The following is a 22,977-nucleotide window of genomic DNA, read 5'->3' on the forward strand; positions in this document are numbered from 1 at the left end:
CAGGCCTTCTCTGGGGCAAATTTAGTTGTCCAGGGCAAGGGGAAAGTGGATGAGGGGTAGGAAAGAGGAGGCACAATGATGTGGGCATAGTCGCAGGTAGTACATAGTTGGGCTAGAAGGAGGTTGCCTGTCCTCCACCTATGTCCACAGGGCTGGTTGTGCCCCATGTCTCTGGAGGATCACTGGGCAAGGTTTGAAAAAAGCGATTGCCAAGGGCAGCAAACCTACTACTCCCATCCCCCCATATCAGCATCCTGGGAAACAGCCCCATCCATCCCACGCTAATTATGGCTCTGGTAAGCAGGCATAGATCAGTTGCCATGCTGGACTAGATGCCTTCTGAGCACACAGCTAAAGTCTGGGATTCCGTGAACATAGTTTGTAGTTCTAATTAGAGTTATAGAATCTTAGAGTCCGAAGCAAACTCAGAAGTCATCTAGTCCAAGTCCTATCCAAAACATAAATTCTTTCTTATACCAAACTGTACCTACATCTTGCCAACTGCCTGAACACTTTGGCACGGGAGTCATGCTTCTTTTATTATTTTAATCAATCTCAAGAGAATGCAACCCTGCCCATTCATTGTCAAAACTCTTGCCTAACTGCTTCTCTGCATTATTTGGGTGCGTCTTAGAATTAGGGATCTGCCCTTCTAAGCTGTTGGGAGAAGTTGCTGGAGAGGAGCAGAATGGAGAAAAAGGAAGGAGGAAGCAGGGATAATCAATAGATACCTTTATAAGAGAAATTTAGTTTTTAAAAGTTCCTCATGAATCAAATGTTCTTTTACTCTATTATAGATGCGATTGGGAGACCCCTGAGGGCAGGGACTGTCTTTTGCCTCTCTTTTCAACCCTAGTACATAGTACAATGTCTGGTCCACAGTAGGCATTTAATAAATGCTTGCTGACTGACATTATTAATCCATACTTGATACATTTAATACTAAGAATGTGAGCTATTGAGAGCATTAAATAAAAGTCCAGCCTCAAAATTGCTTGAGGAATATTCTAGTTGTTTATGGTCTTTTTCGTGTTTCTCCAACAATCTTGGCAACTGTAAAACTGTTGAATCATTTCAGAAAAAGAAAATAGCACATGCTTCCAATATGCATAATGTTCCCACATTTTTGGATCAGGCTGATTTTCTAAATTTTTTTTTTTAGTGGATATTCACAATAAAAGCAAAAAGTTGCTGTTCTTAAACCTCACTATAAAAACCACCACCACCACCACCACCAAACAGAAAACTCAGCAAAGCCATTTGTAGTGTAGCAGAAAAGGCACTAGACTTGGAGTCAGAAGACCTAGGTTCAAATCTTGACTTTGCTACTTGTTAGCCACGTGACCTAGTGGAAACCATGAATTTGTTTTCTCATCTGCAAAATAGGCATGAGGATACTTGTACTATATACTTCACAGGGATCTATTCAGATCACTCTTAAATGGGCATTCTTCACTTGAGACCAGTGTGCTTTTTTAAAAAATGCATATTTTGACAGCTGTTTTTCAATATGATTGATTTGTAATTCTATGTATTTTGTCTTCTGCACCTAAAAACATTCTTCTGCTAAGGGGTCTAGAGGTTGTATCAAACTGCCAAAACAAAAAAGTTTTAAGAACCCCTGCTTAGAAACCTCCATAGTAACAGGAGTAGTAATTCACATTTATTGGGCCCTTCAATAGTCACAGAATGCTCTGTTCACAACAAACTGGCATTATTTATCCCCATTTTACAAATGAGGAAACTGAGGCTCCTAGAAATGAAGAGACTTTTTCCTGGTCACACAACTAGTGACCGTAGGAGTCAGGATTTGCTCCCACATCTCTCTTGACTTCAAGCCCAGTACCCATCACCCTCTGAGTTTATCATACTCTTAAGCCTCTTAAAGGACTTAGAGAGAGAAACATATTTAAAAAGCTGAAAGGCCAACATGGAAATCATCGTAGGCTTTAAAGGACTTGATAAGAGTGAATTAATCTTAATAATAATAGCAGGGGGTAGCTAGGTGGCGCAGTGGATAGAGCACCGACCCTGGAGTCAGGAGAACCTGAGTTCAGATCCGACCTCAGACACTTAATACTTACTAGCTGTGTGACCCTGGGCAAGTCACTTAACCCCAATTGCCCTCACCAAAAAAAAATATTAATAAAATAATAATAATAATAATAATAATAATAATAATAGCAATAATAATGAACATTCCTATTGTGGATAAATAATGACTAAAGAACAAGGCCTTCAGGTAAAGGGTTAAAAAAACCGCAGCATAATCATTATTTACAAGCATCTGAGGGAGAAGAACTACTTTATTTTTGTACAAAGGTGAGAAGAGGTAATCAGATCATAAAAATTAGAATTTAAGTTAAAAGCCAAGAAGAGGAACCCATGCCCACCTTGAAAAAAGGAGTTTGTGTTTGGTAGAATATTCTCCCTAAGATATGATGGAAACCATTTTGCTCTAGATATTTGAACTGATAAACACTACAAAGCACTAGGAGATTTATTGTAGCAAATAATTCCAACTAGGCAGCCTTCTGATCCATAGCAAGCAAGAGGGAGGAAGGGTGGAGAAGAGGCATATGGACTCCATCAGTGACTTTCAAACTGGGAGGCTGGTTTCTCTTCCAGGGAAGGTTACAGTCAACACACCAAAAGCCATTCTTGTGGAATGCTGTTCTGAGAATGCTCCGAAGTCACAATCTCTGTTACACACAGAGCATCCTGAAAGGAGTCAGTCTCTAAGGTCCAGGTAGGACTATTAATCACCCACCTCTGTCTGACCTCTGAACACGAGCTAGCTAGGTGGTGCAGTCGATAGAGCACTGACCCTGAAGTCGGGAGGACCTGGTTCAAATGTGACCTCAGAAACTTACTAGCTGTGTGACCCTGGGCAAGTCACTTAACGGGATTGCCTTAAACATCCGAGGCCATCTCCAGTCGTCCTTATCTACACCTTATCTACACCTTGCCATTGGACCCAGATGGCTCTGGAGGAGAGAGTAAGGTTGGTGACTTTGCACAGCCCTGCCTCATTTAAAAATCCAATTCAATGCAAGTCACAACATTACCCTGATGTCCTGGTTCTCTTTGAGAACAAAAAAACAAACCACCAACAACCTTTGAACCCTGTTCTCCTCACTCCTACCTTTTCAAGAAAGTTTTCTGGTTAGGCCAAAGGAAGAATAACCTATACCTCTCCAGACAGAATAAAACTCAGTAAGCACAACCTAAATGTCATTGTCATAATGATTATTACTTATTAGGGGATCAACTGAGAGCAATGTAGAGGAGCATAAGAACCTGATAGGACTAGGGGTCCTCTCTAAATTCTACAGGCCAAGAGGGTGAAGCTGAAATGCCTTCACACATGAGGATTTCTGCTCTTCATCCGGTGAACACATGGATTTGGTGCTTCTGGCTTGTGTAGGAGCCCCCTTTGTTATCTCAGCATGGCGAACACACCAAGCAAAGATGTTTGCAAGGGTTCTTGGCACTCTCATTAAAGCCCTCAATTTACAAACATTTTTCAACATTTAAACAAGGGTGAAGAGCTTGAGAATATTCACTAAAAAAAGACCAAAATCCCCTCCCAACTCTGGGATTCTCCAAACCCTGTGTGTTCTTAACTCTTTCACATACTGAGGAGGGAGTGGCAGGAAACATCAGAAGAATTAAGGCAATTAGGAAACAAGACCATTCCCACTGAGCCAATCACAGGTCACTGAGCCAAGAAACAGCTGTTCTTTCTTTTTTTAAACATTAAAGTCAGCAATACAGATGAATATGCTAGATGACTTTCTAGAAAAGCCAGGGATGCTTCATTTTTTTTTTTTTTAGGTGAGGCAATTGGGGTTAAGTGACTTGCCCAGGGTCACACAGCTAGTAAGTGTTAAGTGTCTGAGGCCGGATTTGAACTCAGGTACTCCTGAATCCAGGGCCGGTGCTTTACCACTGCGCCATCTAGCTGCCCCTTTCATTTTTTTTTTGCTTCTTCTTTTTTTTTTTTTTTAGTGAGGCAATTGGGGCCAAGTGACTTGCCCAGGGTCACACAGCCAGCAAGTGCCAAGTGCCTGAGGCCGGATCCGAACTCAGGCACTCCTGACTCCAGGGCCGGCGCTCCATCCACTGAGCCACCCAGCTGCCCCGCTTCTTTTTTTTAATGTCACCCATGGACCCCTTCTCAAAATCATGTTTTTAGATAATTGAAGGAAGTGTTCAATTTGAGTTAGAGGCTAATGAAATAAAGATATAATTTTTTTCCCATTCAAGTTCACAGATCACCTGAAATTTATCCATAGATCCTTTAGGTGGGTCCAAGGACCCCAAGTTAAAAACTCCTGAACTAAAACTAGCTCACAGAGAATTAAGGCAACAAGCAAGTATTAAAGTGATCAGAATTCTGAGGTACTACATGGTTTTATAACAAAAACTTTAATTACAAATTTCAAAAGCATTGAGAAATTAAAAATGTTTGTAAAATAGAGTAACTTCTTATCACTTCCTATGTGAAGATATTTGTCCTATTGGTAACCTTTTTAGCCTTTCTTTTAAAGGCCCTGCTGGGAGCTGGGGCCTTATCACTGATATGCCAAGTGCCAGCATTCAGAGCAAGTCTGTTGTTGTCTGTCCTTAGTTCTTGAAGAGGACCATGGCATTGGAGTGATGTCATGACTTGCACTGAATTGGATTTAAGTGAGGAAGGTCTATGCAAGGTCACCAACTTCACTCTCTCCTCTAGAGCCTTCTGGGTCCAGTGGCAAGATATAGATCAGAATGACTGGAGATAGCCCCAGATGTTTAAGGCAATCAGGTTAAGTGACTTGCCCAGGATCACATAGCTGGTAGGTGTCTAAGGTCATATTTGAACTCATGTCCTCCCAACTTCAGGGCCAGTACTCTATCCACTGTACCACCTAGCAGTCTTGCCCTACTTTGGGGAATAACAAGAGAAATTAACAGAACAGGAACTAAATAAACACAGACTGATGTGTTTCTTTCTTTCCTTTTTTTTTCTTTTTGCAGGGCAATGGGGGTTAAGTGACTTGCCCAGGGTCACACAGCTAATAAGTGTCAAGTGTCTGAGGCCGGATTTGAACTCTGGTACTCCTGAATCCAGGGCCGGTGCTTTATCCACTGCGCCACCTAGCTGCCCCCGACTGATGTGTTTCTAATGTATGAGACTCCAAACTGAGATATAAAACTCTGGAAAGCCTCTGATTTCTATATAAATTGAGGTGATTAGAAGGAAAATCTGAGATTTAAAACATCTCAAACAATCCAGAACTGCCAAACACATAGAAGCAGCTTTACCAAAAGCCACTGATTTGACTCTCCAGCCTTGGCTCCAGGAGGTCAGCTCTAACCACTCTTCATTTTCAGAGTAAAGTGTGTTTGATTTTAGTCTTTCATAGAACAATGCTGGAGTGTTAAAGAAGAAGGAAGGTATTAGAATCCTCTTTACCCTTGGGAGGTTTTTTCTTTTCCTGTTTGCAGCTTCTCCAGCCCGGAATACTTTCCACTCTGTTAAAGTGACAGGCAAAGTTGTGTCCTTTGTAAGCTTTGAGCGGAAACAGGCTTGTGAATTCTTCAGCTCCATAGTCTTACGATAGAGGAATGGGGGTTTGGGAGGAAGCTAAAGAAAGGGAAGAAAGTTCATTGGTAAAGGGCATCAAATTTGAGTGTCTTCCATATGCCTAAAGTATTTCATAAAATGTAATCCAATCCTCTTTTAAATTTTCCAAAGCAGGAATTGCACAGTCTTTCTTGGAAGAAATAACCAATGTTTTATAACTCTTGGGAAGCCTCCCTCAGTTCTAACTGAGATCCCTCCTACTGCAATTTAAGTAGATTCCCTCCAAACCATGTCTCGTGGTCATACACACTAAAGACTCTCCTAACCCTTCTGTTTTTAAAGAGATGGTTCTCATGCTTCTTACTGGTAGTCAATCCAACCAAATGTGTTCACATACCTTGGGTGGCTTAAAAGTATTTTTGGAGGGTGGCAGCTTCCATGTTGAGGGAGCCCTCCACACGGGTATAGGAGTTACTTTGATATCCTCATATGTATTCTCCTTGGCAGAATCTTGAAAACACATGCAAAAAATTATAGAAAATAGTGATTAAATAAAAGCAAAGTCACCACAGCTAGCAAAGGCAATAATCCAAGCAACCCCACTCAACCCTATAAGCTACCCAGGAGTGAACACCTTCCAGACAAGGGTATACTGGTAAGCATTTAAGAACCAGCTTTGAGAGCTAGGAGTAGAAATGACATTTACCAGCATACCCTTGTTTACAGGTATTCACTCCTTGAAACTTCTAGGGTTGAGTGGAGTTGCTTATACATATAAGAAACATTATACATATACACACATGTGCGTATGTATCTATAATGCATTATATATAGACATATGTATATATGACTATATATAATATACACATACATGCAGATGTACATGGACACACAGAGGGCACATTTTAAAGTTTAATCTGCATTATTAATGTTTTCTTCATCACTTTTTTAAGTCTTTTTTTTGGGGGGGGTGAGGCAATTGGGGTTAAGTGACTTGCCCAGGGTCACACAGCTAGTAAGTGTCAAGTGTCTGAGGCTGGATTTGAACTCAGGTACTCCTGAATCCAGGGCCGGTGCTTATCCACTGCGCCATCTAGCTGCCCCACTTTCTTAAGTCTTAAAACAACAAATCAAGCCCTGATTTATAGTGTTTTCCAATTTGCAATGGGTCAATGCTCACACTGAAAATTTAACAATTGGCTCTTCAACGCTGGAATTGACTTTTAGGGCCTGATTCTCAGTGGGCTCCTGCATACCCCTACTACTGATAAATGTAAACAAGATACTGTACAAAGTTTATCAACATTCTATTTGAGCAGTCTACTAAGGCAGCTGTAAAAATCCAGTAGAAAGGGAAAAATTGCATTTGGGAGGTTCAGATTTTTTTCCTTTAGGGCAAGGAGTGACTGATTGTGAAAGAAACCACCACCCTACAGTTAAGGGCTTTGCCAAATTCATACTTATTAAATGTAACCAGACAGATTGTAGATACCTACATATAATATCCTCATAGATATTGTCCTCTGACTGTGTGTAATAAAGTGCTGATCCAGAGTTTCCTCCAAGTTCTTCATGGATCTTGGGTGAGTTCCGATTTCGAAAGTGCTGGATATCTTCAAACTCAAAGGATTTCCTAAAGAAGACATATTTCCCAATAATTTTTTGCCCAAATTTCACCTTCTGTCAGTATGGTAGAGATCAAAGAAAATATGAAATTAATAGAATCAAGCTTGATAGCAAAAGTGTTTTATTAGCAGATAGCTGTGTGTGACAGACTAAACTAGTTATATACCTTGGACGTACTGTGGGAGAATTTTTTTAAACTTTCAAAAAAATTTTATGCAACCGTATTCACTTAAAAAAAAAATAATGGTCCAAACCACAGTAAAAAAAAAGTTATTTAATTCTCCATATTCCACAAAGTGGGCTCGAGTATGTGTTTCAGCTACACCTTTTTAAAAGCCCAGAGCTACTAGCCTGTGCTGCTGTTCCCAAGCTAGTACGTTAGCTAGTTCCTGTCCTTCCACTTTTTCCTGTTCTACTTATTTTTTTTTCTCACGTAATTCAGTGTCAGTATGATCAGAACAGGACTGTAACCAACAGAAGGAAAATGGTACTGAGCCTGTTGTGAAGAGGAAAAAGGAGTTCCACAACTCTGCAAACACTAAATAAAAAAATCAGCAACACACAGCCTCTGGATTGGAAGGGATGACAGAGGCCATCTATTCCAACCCACAACACTTGTAATTATTTATAAAATGACAAGAGACAAACCTTTTAGATCTCCTTCTAATTTTTCCACCATATTTCTTTGTTTCAAGACCCAGAGTTGGGGGGACAGGGGGCTCTACAAACAATTTATCCAGTGGCTGCTTTTCACAGTACTCTCTTCTACAATTACTCTCTTTAAGTGGCATACCATCTGATTCGGATAAATATCTGAATGTCCTACGAGGCTTTGGCAGAGGGTTTATAGAAGGTCCAGCTTCTTGTCCCTCAGGATCAGAGTAAACATTTTCTAAACTCTTGGCTATTCCATTTGGCCTATCCAGAATGCTGAGATTCAGTTCTTTCGCTGGAGAACCACAGCTTTCTAAAGACAAATTCAAGCCTTTATCTGGAGGAAGGGCTTCCATTTTCTTCCATAATACTCTTGAGGTATAAAAGTTTCCAGGAGGCAACGTATTCTCTGGGTTCAAAACATCATCTTTCCAGCTTTCTATTTGTTTGACCTGAGAACACACCATGTTGGTTACTGCTTCATTGTGAAATAAACTTGAATCATCTTCATGCCTCTCATTTTCATCCTCACTTTGAACCTCTTCTTCCCTCAGATCCAGTCCCAGATTTGGAGAGTTGATAGGTCCCAACTTTTTACTCTTTCCCACAGAAGCAGCTGTTGTCTTAGAAAAAACATCCCGATTACAGTTATATCTCACTCCAAAGTCTTTCAGTTGCTGGTGTTCTGGATTAGACCCACCATTAGTCCTTCCTTCCCACTGAGAGATCTTTTGTTTGATGTTCTTGCAATGGCTTCTTGACAGTGTTTGGACAGCCGAACGAGAAAAGCCAAGCTCCATATTCCCTGTTGGGCGCATGTCAACTGACAATTTTTAGAAAGGTTTCATTGCAAGAACTGCTACAGGGTTATTAACCTCTTTCCCTTCAATTGTAATCCCAGTGATTGTATTATTTCCATTTCATCTGCAACCTGAGATAGCTTTAAAAAATCCTTTTGTAGAAAAGTGCCAAGAGTTCGATCTGGTGGTACAGTCCTATTCAAAAAGAAAAAAACAATGGAAAAAAATGATTTTAAGTTCCCAATTTTAACCACTTTGGTAGTGCCTTCACTAACGTCCTACTACGATAACTCATCATAGTATAGAGGTGACCTCTCATTGATTCTGTTCCAGCACATCCTACCAAGATGAAAATGCCTCCTGTTCAGACCTGACCACCCAAGGTTAACTATATCTGCTGCCCCAGGCCTAGCTAAGTCTGGAGAGGTCAATCATCACAAGGTATGCTGAGAGCAAGCAAATGATTTTGGCCATGGCAATTCATAAAGCCCATTTGCTATACTAAAGCAATGGGAGGAGTAGATGCACTGATAAAATCACAGATCTTTGGAAATACTGAAGCACACACCCCTAAATACTATACTTGCATTGCATGTGTAAAAATGTCCCAATTTCTTATGAAATACTACAACTCCTAAAAGGTATCCCTTGAAAGAGTGTGCCAACAGTATTAAGAGACCCTTACCTTTGGCATTTCCCAAAATGTTGAATATAGATCAGCATTAATTAAAATAAAAGGCCTTTGTAATTTACTATGCTTTTTCTTTCTTTTTTTTCTTTTCTTTTTTTTTTTGTGGGGCAATAAGGGTTAAGTGACTTGCCCAGGATCACACAGCTAGTAAGTGTCAAGTGTCTGAGGCTGGATTTGAACTCAAGTCTTCCTGAATCCAGGGCCGGTGCTTTATCCACTGCACCACCTAGCTGCCATATGCTTTTTTTTTTTTTTTGGTGGGGCAATGAGGGTTAAGTGATTTGCCCAAGGTCACACAGCTAGTGTCAAGTGTCTGAGGCTGGATTTGAACTCAGGTCCTCCTGAATCCAAGGCCAGTGCTTTATCCACTGTGTCACCTAGCTGCCCCCTATGCTTTTATAATATTAATCTGCTCAGCACTGTTTTATTGTACTCATTGTATACTGTTGGTTATTTATGTCTGTTACATTTCCCTCTTGTATAAACTCCATAAGGGCAGGAATATGTCTTACTTATCTTTTCATCTCTCCCAGAATCTAACATAGTGCTTTGCATCTGTATAAAGGGTTGTTGAATAAATGAAATTTTAATATCCTGAAGCAGGGCAGTCCCTCTTTTTTTTTAAAGCTGGTCATAAAAATCCACCCAATTAATTTTATCTGTAACTTTTTTTCTCCTAAAGGTTTTTCATATTATCATAGATTTGGGACTAAAAGGAGCCTTAGAAGTCATCCTGACCAAAACCCTCATTTTACACAGGAGATGACAAAACCCAGAGGTTAAATGACTTTAAGTGACAGAGCCAGCCCCAACCTATCACACCCAGGAAAGAAAAGGGAAAAAAATAGCTGTAAAAATACTTCTTAGTATTGGGGAAGGAAGGAAACAAGCATTTATTAAGCACCTGCTATATACCAGGTGATGTGCTAAGCAGTTTATAAATATTATCTCATGTAATCCTCACAACAACCCTGTGACAGAGGTCCTTTTACAGTGGAGGAAACTGAGGCAAACAGAAGTAGTAATAGTAATAATACCTAACATTTAAATAGCACTTGCTAGGTACCAGGCACTGAGCTAAGCACTTTACAAATATTATCTCCTTTGAGCCTCACAACCACCTTGGGAGGTGGGTATTATTTTTATTTCTTTTACAGGTGAGGAAACTGAAATAAACAGGGGTTAGGTGACTTGCCTAGCAAGGCGATGCTAGTAAGTGACAGACTCACAAGTCTTCCTGACTCAAGGTCTAGTGCTCTATACATTGGGCCACCTGGTTGCCTATGAGAAGAGTCAAATGAAGCAGGACAATCCAGGAGAAAGATCATTGTTATGAGGATCAGGAGATATCTGGGTCTGAGTTTTGGCTAGCTGTGTGGCTATGGGCAAATGACACAACCTCTTAAAGCTTCAAATTCCTCATCTGTAAAATGGATATAATAATAATAACAACAACAATAATAACGATAACAATGATAATAATAATACTTGTTTTCACGGCCTTTGTAAAGCTTTAAGTACTATATGAGTTATAAATGTCAGCTCTTATTTTATGAAAATAACTAGCTTAGAGGGTTTTGTCAAATGCTTTTTGGAATTCCTCCATTTCTTCCTCCCCTGCAATGGCTGTTGGTCCATCACCCTCTCCACAACTTCCCTTCCCCAAGTGACTATTTACTTGTCTGCGTACCTATCGCCCTTCCTGCCACCTCCCCAGTAGAACATACATTTCTTGAGGGAAGGCACTGTTTACATTTTTGCCTTTATAACCCCAATACCTTGTACCTAGTAGGCACTTAATAAATGCTTGTTGACTTGAATTGAAAATACATACATGGAAAGTATGTAGGCAGCCCAGTAAGGAGCTATTTTGGAAGTGGGCTCCCTGTCTGCCCCTCCCCTTTCCCCTTCTATGTTAAGATCACTTCAATACCCCATGAAGTTTTATTTCCGTTTTGCCACCAGAGTGCCACAGACAGAGCTGAAGATCCCGGTGCCCATTAACAGCCTTTCTTTGCCACAAACCTGAACTTCTCACCACACCGCTGCCACGCCTGTGACCCAAAACAGCAAACGAGGTGGAAAAATAATACTTACAATGACTGTCTCACATTCCTTCCTTTCACACGGAGGCCTCACTCAGTCAGGCCCATTAGCTGTTTCCTCACATGTTGGATTTGGCTGAAAACTTTCCCCTCCTATCCTGAATGGGGACCTAGGCTCCCCATCGACTGTACACGACATATAAATAGCAATTGACTCAAAACTTCCTGAGCCACGGGTCATCCTTCCTCCAGCTTTGTCTGTGCGGCCTTGATTAACGGGCAGGAAAGCGTCCTGGCCTCCCTTGTCAGTGCAGCTGACCACGATTGATAAAAGAACACAAAAACCCACTTGTCATTTTGTAGGCGCAGCAAACGCTGATGGGAAGGAATTGTAATCAACCTTCCTGCAGCCCATCCAGGGAAGCCTGGAGGAAAGATGGCACATGGCTCTGGGGAAGATGGGACACCACTAAAAATGCGTGGGTACAAGAGGGTGTGAAACAATCGCATCGGGGTGCAGTGGCGACAGTTCATCTCCACAGCTCTTTAAGAATGCCCTTCTTTGTCCCAGGGTTTTGGGTTGGGCTACTCTTGGAAATGAGGTTTTTCTTCACCACCTATCATTTTCATAGATGAGCATTTTCCCCTTTGTAGCTTGAGGACTTTTAATGGTCCAGAAACGTTTTAAAACATCCTGACTGGGGCAGCTAGGTGGTGCAGTGGCTAGAGTACTGGCCCTAGATTCAGGAGGACCTGAGTTCAAATCCAGCCTCAGACACTTAACACTTACTAGCTGTGTGACCCTAGGTAAGTCACTTAACCCCAATGTCCCGCCCCCCCAAACACACACACAAAAAACATTCTGACTCCTCCCCTTCACCTTTCTTCTTCTTTTTTATTTTTTTTGCACGGGGCAATGAGGGTTAAGTGACTTACCCAAGGTCACACTGCTAGTAAGTGTCAAGTGTCTGAGGCCAGATTGGAACTCAGGTCCTCCTGAATCCAGGACCGGTGCTTTATCCACTGCTTCACCTAACTGCGCCCCCCCCTCACCTTTCTGAGCCTCAGTTTCTTCATCTATAAAATGGGAACAATAATGCCTGCAGCATCTACTCCAAAGGGTTTTTCTAAGGTTGAAATGAGATAAAGTACCAAGGATACTTTGCTAACTTCACAACTCTGTAGATCCACATAGATGTATGTATTTTACATACAGCTGGCTCTAGATCAGGTAAGAGAAAAAGGCAAATAAAATAACTCTTTAGGTTGCCCTAAGAAGAAAAGAATTTTAACTTAAAAATAACCAGAAAATAGCAGTCCAGGCAACTCCCATAGAAACCGAAATCTGGCTCTAGTAATTTATCTCATATTCTCATCTGGGGCCCCCAGCCAAACCCTAGAAGAAACAAGTAAATGGTAGAGAGTTTTCAACTACTTTATCATAAGAAAGTCAAGACAGGGTGTTGCTGAGGATAGTGTGCTAGACTTGGGGGCATGGAGACCTGGGTTCAAATCTCACTTCTGTCACTTAATAGAAGTTCCCCCTTGTTAAGTCATTTAACTCCTATGTGACTAAAGCAACTCTCTAGGATTTATTGGCACTACTTCATTCCAAACCCATTTACATCTGAATCAAGGGAAAGGGTTTTTTGCCAGCAGGTTTCCGTCACTTATTCTTGTATTCTCTGGGAATCTTATCGATAAATCTAAGTTGCCTGTACTAATGTGTCATACTGAGAGGTTACTTTTATAAAGTTTATTGTTTTATGAGTTGAAGAAAAAAAGTACATACCGCCTTTTCTCATAAGTTGTTTTTGGTTTTTTGGCCAACCTGGTATAGGGAATTTTTTTTTTTTTTAGTGAGGCAATTGGGGTTAAGTGACTTGCCCAGGGTCACACAGCTAGTAAGTGTTAAGTGTCTGAGGCTGGATTTGAACTCAGGTACTCCAGACTCCAGGGCTGGTGCTCTATCCACTGTGCCACCTAGCTGCCCCTGGTATAGGGAATTTTTAAAGCAAAAACTCTCTCCACCAATGTAGAATGACATTTTCTTTGCAATTGATAATCTTAAAGAGCTGTCGCTTGGGAGACAGAGAGGTTAAGTGATCTGTTCACGGTCTCACTAGCTAGGATATGACAGAGGCTACATTCACACCCAAGTATTTCTGCCTCCAAGGTCAGTTTTATATCTGTTCTGTTACCTCGGCTTTCTCTTTAAATAAGAGCTAAATCATTACTTGATGGTAAAGTGGAAGTATAGGATAGTTTAAAAAGCAGCTGACCAAAAAACCAAGAGACTAGATTTCTAGTCCTAGCCCTGGTGTTAATTGGTGGTAAAGCCTTAGGCGAGCCACTTAGATTCTTGGGGTGTGAAGATGGTTGGTTGGTTGGTTTTATTACATATAAAATGAGATTACTGGTCCTCAGATTTTTTCTCAGTGGGTTTTCAGTCATTCGAACAAAAGTTCAGTGGAGCCCTAGAAAGTCTTTGAAAATAAATTTATTTAAATGTCTACTATCAATGTTACCAGATAACAGTTTTTTAAAAAATTATTTTCAGGGGCAGCTAGGTAGCACAGTGGATAAAGCACCAGCCCTGGATTCAGGAGTACCTGAGTTCAAATCCAGCCTCAGACACTTACTAGCTGTGTGACCCTGGGCAAGTCACTTAACCCCCATTGCCCCACCAAAAAAACAAAACAAAACAAAAAAATTATTTTCAGATCAATTCTATTCTGTAAATATTTCTATTTACAAGAAATTTACTGATTGAAGACTGGATCGATCAATCAATCAATCGACCAGAATTTGTTAAGTACTGACTATGTGCCAGTTGGAGGCAACTAGGTGGCTCAGTAGATAGCATGCTGGGCCTGGAGTCAGGAAGACCTGAGTTCAAATGTGGCCTCAGACACTTACTAGCTGTTTGACCCTGGAAAAGTCACTTAACCTCTATTTGCCTTGATCCACTGGAGAAGGAAATGGTCAACCACTCCAGTATCTTTACCAAGAAAACCCCATGGAGAGTGTTGTCATGGTCCGTGAAGTCACAGAGAGTCATACGTGACTGAACAAGTGAACAACAAAAACAAATATGCCGCTGTGCTAGGAAATGGAGATAAAGAAGAAAAAAGATAAAACATCCTGCCTTCAAGGAATTGACATTCTCAAGGGGGAATGGACATATACATATAAACTATATACAAAATGTGTCCAAAGCAGATACGAGGCTTCGAGAAGGAGAATTCAAAAGCAATCAGGAGACCAGGCAGAAAGGCCTGAAGAAGGCTGACCCATATTCTGGAATTTAATAAAGAACCAATGAAATAAGCCAATATCCACAAATTCTATGGCTTCAGAATTACCTGCAAGATTGTAGGTTTCTTAAGGGCAGAAACACAGGGGAACGTTTACTTCAGGAAAGAGAAAAAAATAGAGTATTTTCCCACGGTGGCCTTGCAATCGAGCAAAAATAACATGTGCATGTAAAATTACTTGAGAACACTAATAAGCCACAAATCAAGAAGTGTCAAATGATTCAGAAAGGGGGAATGTGTCAGAGCTAGAGGCATGTAGAAAATGACAGTTAAGATTCGGAAGGCTGGACCTAACACTGGGCAGGATAAGATGTAATAGGGATGAATGTCAAGGTTTACATTCACTTTTGGAAATCAACTTTGCAAATACAAGATGGGGTGGGGTGGCGGATTGTAGCTACAGAGCAGTACATCTGTGGGGAGGGGGGGAATTTTTGTTTATTTATTTATTTATTTACTTACTTACTTATTTTTTGCTGGACTCACAAGCAAGCTTGGTGAGTCAACAGCTGAGGTGGAATCCAAAAAAAGCAAATGCAATCTTAGGGGCACAGTTAGGATCCAGGACTAGGCAGGTGAGAGTCTGATACTCTGATCTGGTCAGACCACATCTGGAGTTCCGGGTGACACATTTCAGAAAGGATGAGCTGCATGCAGGACCATAATTAGGAATGATTTCTTCTGGGAAAAAGGCTGAGTGAGATCAGCATTGGGGAAGGGAGGGGTGCAGTCAGAGGACAGTCCAACCACAGGTGATGTCACGCCAGGACATGAGGGTAGGGGTTGGGGGAGGGGTGTGTGGCAGGCAGCCCATAGAGAAAAACACCATGTCTGTGGGACACAGTAGTGTCCCAAGGTCACAGAAGTGAACATCCAGAAGTGCTTGCTCTGCTTAGTGGTGTGGACTTGCTCAAGAGCTGGAAGGGAATGCATGGGAATGGGAAGAGAGGCCCCTTAGATGTCGGTGCCCTGGGACAAAGCCCCATCCAGCCCGAGCTGAGTTTTGTCATTTTAGTGGCAGGGAGTTCAGCAATTGGGGAGGGGGGAGTGGGTAGGAAAGATGTTACAAGCCTCAGCAGCTTTCCACAGTCCTATTCAGTCTCCTTCCCAAGCTGATTTGCATGGTAACCAGGGGTATTATGGGGGTTGAAAAGAAACTTCACTCTGACACCTCTGACTCTTCACACCCAGATCCTTTTCAGTATTTGCTCAAGACTTGGGGGTGACCCAAGGGTAGTTTAAAGGAATTACAGACCGTGATTTAGATAAGAGTTTGGATGGAGAGAGTCAGAGATGGTGGGAGATCTGTTGAATGTTGAAAGGACTTGTGCTCCGGCCGCAAGTGCTCCCTGGTCATTCTCGATCTCGACAAGTATTTGGCCATTCCTATGCACGTACCTCCTCTGTGCACATCCTCTCGTCCTGCATGTTGCTCGTGTATTTCCCTCCTGCACTCATCCCGTGCCAAAAATCACTATTGTTGTTGTTTCAGTCATTTTCAGTCGCATGTGACTCTTTGCGACCCGTTTGGAATTTTCTTGGCAGAGATACTGGAGACTTTTGCCATTTCCTTCTCCGGCTCATTTTACAGATAAGGAAACTGAGGCAAACAATTTGAACTCTGGAAGATGAGTATTCCCTCTTCCAGGGCTGCAGTTCTATCCACTGCACCACCCAGCTGCCCTAACGCTCTATACAATACCAGACACCATCAAGCAGACAAGCAACAAGCATTTATTAAGCATCAACTATGTGCCAGGGACTGTTCTATGGTACTGATGGATGGCCCAAATATTTTTTAATATTGCAATTTAGAGAAAAAAGGACTTATCTGATTAGTGGAGAAAAGAAAAATCATTCTTTTATCAGAGACAAAAGAATCTGATTTTTTAAAGATTCATACAAAAAAAGCACTAATTTGGGGGCAGATAGGTGGTGCAGTGGATAAAGCATTGGCCCTGGATTCAGGAGGACCTGAGTTCAAATTTGGTCTTAGACGTTTGACACTTACTAGCTGTGTGACCCTGGGCAAGTCACTTAATCCTCATTGCCCCCAGGGAAGGGGGAGGGGAGCACAAATTAATCTGGTTAAAAGTAAAGGGGTTAAAAAAAACCTCAAACAGTAAAGGGGTTTTACATACACAAAATTAAAAGTGTATCCAAAATAAAAAGGAAAAAAAGCAAAGTAGGGGAAATGCTTGCAGTCATTATTCTAGGGGAAAAAATCTGATATGCAGAATCTAAAAGAAACTGATACAAATTTGTGCATTATCTCTCTGAGTATATCAATAGACATGTTTAGGGATTACAAATTATTAGTAATCACTTGAAAAATTCTTCAAACTCTTTAATAATCAGAGAAATACAAATCAGAACTGTGATACCACCTTATTATACCCATGAAATAAAATTAATAAAGAGTTCAAAACAATTAACTTTAATATTGTCAGGGCTGTGGGAAACAGGAATGTTATTAAGTTGTTGGTGGAGCTGTGAACTCAGTTTAACAAGCATTTATTATGGAGTCATAGACTGGGAACTAGAAGATATCTTAGAGGTCATATATTCCAATGCCCTAATTTTACAGATGAAGAAATCCAACCCTGGAGGTGCTGAGTGATTTATCCATATAAGTGGTAAGTGGCAAAATCAGAATTTGAACTCAGGTCCTGTTTCCTAATCTAACAAGTTTATCCCTATAACACTAATCCAATTTTTTTAAAAATGCACATTTTATTAGCTTATTATCAACTTGACAGCTGTCATACAAAACTGTAGGTTCATTGATTATTAGATGCAAAGCAATTTAAAAGTATACAGTGAGAGGGGCAGCTAGGTGGCGCAGTGGATAGAGCACCGGCCCTGGATTCAGCAGTACCTGAGTTCAAATCCGACCTCAGACACTTAACACTTACTAGCTGTGTGACCCTGGGCAAGTCACTTAACCCCAATTGCCTCACTAAAAAAAAAAAAAAAAAAAAAAGTATACAGTGAGAGTTTAAGGCAGCTATATGACACAGTAGATAGAGCATTGGGCTTGGACTCAGGAAGACATCTTTGAGAGTTCAAATGCAGCTTCAGACACTTATTAGCTGTGTGACCCTGAGCAAGTCACTTAACCTTACAGTTACTTCATCTGTAAAATGAGCTGGAGAAGGAAATGACAAACCATTCCAATATGTTTGCCAAGAAAACTCCAAAAGAGATCACGAAGTGTCAGACACAACTAAAAAATGATCCAACAACAAAGTGAGTTCCCAAACTAAACATATCTCTTAACTGAGTAATCCCACTACTAGGCCTAAATATTAGGATACTTGTCTAGATACAAGTGCTTGTCATAGCACCTTTATTTGTAAAAGCAAAGGACCCCAAATGATTTGCATCCAACAATTGAAACAGTAGGATAAATAGTGGCATGTTGGTTTGTAATGACTATCAGATATAGAAGAATTATATAAAATGATATAGTCATTTATTCAACATGCATTTATTAAGTACTTACTGTATACAAGGAACCATGTCAGATACTATACATACAAAGTTACATTGGACACATCTTAAAGGAGCTTATAACCCAATACAGAAAAACGTGTACACAGATGAGAGAGAGACAGACAGTCAGACAGAGAGACAGAGGTAGAGGGGAAAATGAGAGATCCAGGGCAGAGTGTTATGAGCAATTTGAGGAGGCAGTAACTGGAGGTTTCATGGCGAGGCCTGCACTGGAAATGGCCTTTGAAGCAAGGGAGAAGTTTTAAAAGAAGCCCATGGGGAAAGAGGTCTATTCAGGCACAAGAGAGAAGAGACAGCTGAGAGGCCACAAAGGGCAGAATGAGAGCAGGGGTGGAGAGTAACATAATTTGGCTGGAATGTCGGGGGACAGTGTGAGATCATGCTGGGAAGGTAGGCTGACATCAGATTGTGGAGGGCTTTGAATGTCAGAATCAGTTTATAGAATTTCTTGAGTAGGCAATGGAAATGAAAAAGAATCAGGACCATATATGTAGTTACTAAAGTTATCTAAATAAAAGACGCCTGACCCCAGCAAACTGGCAGAGATGACAAAAGATGGAAATGGTCAAGGTGGGAGGAGCTATGGAAGACAGGCTTAATATCACCCTACTGGTGAAGTAGTCAATTGGTCCAGCCATTTAGGAAAGCGATTTGGAATTATGCTAAGAGGCTGACCAAACTCTTCACATCCTTTGACCTGGGGAATTCCACTGCTATGCACATACTCCAAGGAGATCAAAGATAGAAAGTCCCAATACGTGCTAAAATATAGCAATTTTTTTTGTCTTATCCATTGGGGAAAGACCAATCTTAGTACACAGTACATATCACAGTGTCTGGCACGTAGTAGGCACTTCATAAAGGTGTATTGATTATCGATTGAGTGATTGATGAATAAAATGGCATATTACCAGGATGCCTTATGACCTCAAATGAGATGATGGATGTAAAGCACTTTGCAAACCTTAAAGTGCTATATAATACCAGTCCTTGTTATCATCTTACAGCCACAAGATCTCCTGTCAAGTGAAGTTTTCATTCCCCAAGAATTCTATTGCATTACTGATGACCTCAAGCAATGTTTACAGGAGTGTGCTACTAAATGTTTAACAACCAGGCTCTCAAAAAAAGAGTATAAACACATTTTTAAGTTTAATCTGTATCATTAACATTTTCTTACATCTAGACAATCAACAATACAATAAATCAAGCTCTGATTTGTAGCCAATTGCTGATTTCTAAGGTGCAAATGCTTACACTTAAATTTTAACAATCAGGCTTGAGCCTTTTAGAGAACCCCTGAGTATTACTGTGCTATAAGACAAAGGCTCTTAAACTGTAGATCTTAACCCCATATGGAGTCATGTAACTGAATGTGGGGGTCTCGAAAAATTTGGCAACAGTGAAAGGTTATGTATACCTATGTTATATACCTATATACCAGGGGTCATATAAAAATTTCTCAGGTGATAAGGGGTCATTAGTGGAAGAAATTTAAGAAGCCCTGCTATAACAAACAATGAATATAAAGAATGCAGAGAAGTGTAAGAAGATTTATATGAACTGATGTAAAGTAAGCAGAAACAAGAAAATAGTATGTACAACATACTATGACTAAATGATGTACAATGAAATGGAACAAAAAAAATGAAACAGCAAACATAATTATAATAAGTAAGCTGGGCCTCAGAAGAGGCCCATGAGAAAACATACCTTTTTCCCCATCCCCTTTTTTAAACAGAAATGGGGGGCATCTATTGTGTGGAATACTACATTTACTGTCAGACCTAACTGATGTTTTTGTTAGAAGGGATGGCTTTTGGATAGTTAATGGAAGAGAGATACATTTGGAACTGACGTTGATACAAAAAGAAAAGAAATTAATAAAAATGTTAAAACTGAAGAAAGCCAGAAAGAAAAAAAAAGCAAGAAAGGAAGGAAGGAAAAAAAGAAAGAAAAAAACTTTTAGAAAAGCAGTGGGGGGGGCATCCCATGAGCATGGTCAGAACTACCTTTCTCAGTTCTCTGTTGAATGGGGGATGAAAGATCTCAGGGAAACCATGGTCCTGCCCCCCGCCCCAACATGAGCTTGATTCCTCAGTGCCTATACCCCTTGCAGACTGCTAAGAATGGATTCCCCTGTGATATTGTCCTTCCCTGGCATTTTGTCTTGCTCCAGAACAGACAGTTCATTTATTCATTTACTCTTGTGCATTCTTTTATCTACTCTAATCTATCTAATCAATTTCTTTCTTTTTATGTTTTGGTTTGTTTTTGGTTTTTGGTGAGGCAATTGGGGTTAAGTGACTTGCCCAGGGTCACACAGCTAGTAAGTGTCAAGTGTCTGAGGTCATATTTGAACTCAGGTCCTCCTGAATCCAGGGCTGGTGCTCTATCCACTGCACAACCTAGCTGCCCCAATTTCTTTCTTTTTTCTTTCTTTCTTTCTTTTTTTTTTTGGTAAGGCAATGAGGGTTAAGTGACTTGCCCAGGGTCAGACCACAGCTAGTTAAGTGTCAAGTGTCTGAGGCTGGATTTGAACTCAGGTCCTCCTGAATCCAAGGCCAGTGCTTTATCCACTGCGCCACCTAGCTGCCCCCAACTTCTTTTTACTATTTATTCTGACAAATGGTGTGTGTGTGTGTGTGTGTGTGTGTGTGTGTGTGTGTGTGTGTGTACCAAGAATTTTATAAGAGGTAAGTAAGCTGGTGAATGAAAGCTGTTACCATTCCCTTTAGATTGATAAGGGAATGTAGAATTTATTCTGAACCCCTAAAAAGGGAAATTCATATCCCTAGATTACAAATATTTTGAGGTATAATAGTTATATCTAATTCTAGCCCAAGAGAATGAAGGTATGAATGTCTGGTTGTGGCTCTCCCTGTATTCTCCAAAGGCAGGAACTGCGGTGTCCCTGAGAGACGGGGTGGTGGGTCAGATCCCAGATCACATCTAAATATATCTATGACACACATAGGCCAGTCATTCTGTATCAGAGGACCCACCTATCTATATTACTTATAAGACTTAGAACCATGATAATCCAATATAATAAGCACATACTTAGAAGCCCACAATAATTCACTTTTTGACTGAGAGGAATCATCCCAATGAAAGAAATACCAAGAACCAAGTGGGCAAAGAGTTATTCTTAAGTGTCAAAATGAACTAAAAGTTTTTTACTACAAAGAATACATTGAAAATAATAAAGTTTCCAGCAAAGGGCCTTTTTTTTTTTTTTCTGTTTCTCTCAGAAGTTACACTGGGTTGCATAAAAGGTCTTTCTATTCACTTCCATTAACTTTTTCTAATGTTCTTCTGGAATATAAATTTACACCAGAAAAACACTAGGAGCAATTCATCATTGGTTGACTGTTTATGATCAACCTTTTAGGAGTCTTGAAGTTTACTTAACAGGGAAACAGAACCAATCTCAGTCCATTCTAAGCATACACAAACACCACAATGAGATTCTCTCACAGAAGAAGAAACAATCTTAATGATTAATTTTCTAATCCAAATCTTACACCATCAGAGAAAGTTTCTTCTCAACATGGTATTTTTTTTTTCTTTCTTTTTTTTTTTTTTGCGGGGCAATGGGGGTTAAGTGACTTGCCCAGGGTCACACAGCTAGTAAGTGTCAAGTGTCTGAGGCCGGATTTGAACTCAGGTACTCCTGAATCCAGGGCCGGTGCTTTATCCACTGCGCCACCTAGCCACCCCTAACACGGTATTTTTAATCCAATGAATATTTAACTTAGTGTGGAAAAATCTGATATTTGATTCCCCAAAGTGAAAGGTAAATAAACTTTTTAATTTAATTTTTTTTTAGTGGGGCAATTGGGGTTAAGTGACATGCCCAGTGTCACACAGCTAGTAAGTGTTAAGTGTCTGAGGCCGGATTTGAACTCAGGTACTCCTGACTCCAGGGCCGGTGCTCTATCCACTGCGCCACCTAGCTACCCTCTTAATTTTTTAAAATAAGGCTTTATTGATTTTTTTTTTACATCACTATACTTTCTGCTGGACACCTAAGAGGAGCAGTGGATGGAGCACTGGCCCTGGAGTCAAGAGGACCTGAGTTAAAATCTCACCTCAGACACTTATTACCTGTGTGACCCTGGGCAAGTCACTTAACCCCAATTGCCTTAAACATCTGGGACCATCTCTAGTCATCCTGATAGATATCTTGCCACTGGAACCAGATGGCTCTGGAGGAGAGTGCAGTTGGTGACCTTGCACTGCCTCCCTTACTTAAAAATCCAATTCTGTTCAAGTCATGACATCACCCCAATGTCATGGTCCTCTTCGAGAATGAAGGACAAATAACAACTTTCTGCAAGTATCCTTCCTCTTCCCCTTCCCTCTCCCAAAGAACCATCTCATGTATTAAATAGTATATTTTTAAAGACATCAATCTATAGAAAAAGCCTGAAAATATGTACAGTACACTACACTTGTAGACCACCCACCTCTAAAAAGGGGTGGGGCAAGGACATCTTTTCATATCTCTTCTTTTGAGCCATGCTTATTCTTTGTAATTTTACAACATTCACGTTTCATTTTTTTCAGTGGTTGTTCTTTCCATCTGCATTATTGTAGTCATTGTTCATATTGTTTCTTGGATCTGCTCACATCACTCTGCATCATTTCACTTGGATCTTTTCATGCTGCTCTATGCTCATCACATTTGTCACTGTACAGTAACGATCCATTTCATTCATGGGTCTCCATTTGTCTAATCATTCCATCAACT

The 22,977-nt window shown here is 40.5% G+C and overlaps 1 protein-coding gene across 1 annotated transcript in view; it reads right to left on the reverse strand.

Moving 5' to 3' along the window:
* Positions 1-11,575, reverse strand: part of DENND2C (DENN domain containing 2C) — a 40,698-nt gene extending 29,123 nt beyond the window's left edge. Inside the window, exons 1-5 of the mRNA XM_044004200.1 lie at positions 11,441-11,575; positions 7,847-8,847; positions 7,069-7,205; positions 5,970-6,082; positions 5,462-5,632 (exon numbers count right to left, since the gene is read on the reverse strand). Of these exons, the coding sequence (XP_043860135.1) occupies positions 5,462-5,632; positions 5,970-6,082; positions 7,069-7,205; positions 7,847-8,670 (1,245 nt within the window). The 5' untranslated portion in view covers positions 8,671-8,847; positions 11,441-11,575. The remainder of the gene's footprint in view (positions 1-5,461; positions 5,633-5,969; positions 6,083-7,068; positions 7,206-7,846; positions 8,848-11,440) is intronic.
* Between the last annotated feature and the right edge of the window lie 11,402 nt (positions 11,576-22,977).

This window comes from Dromiciops gliroides, chromosome 4, assembly GCF_019393635.1.
Source record: "Dromiciops gliroides isolate mDroGli1 chromosome 4, mDroGli1.pri, whole genome shotgun sequence".
Classification (NCBI taxonomy): domain Eukaryota; kingdom Metazoa; phylum Chordata; class Mammalia; order Microbiotheria; family Microbiotheriidae; genus Dromiciops; species Dromiciops gliroides.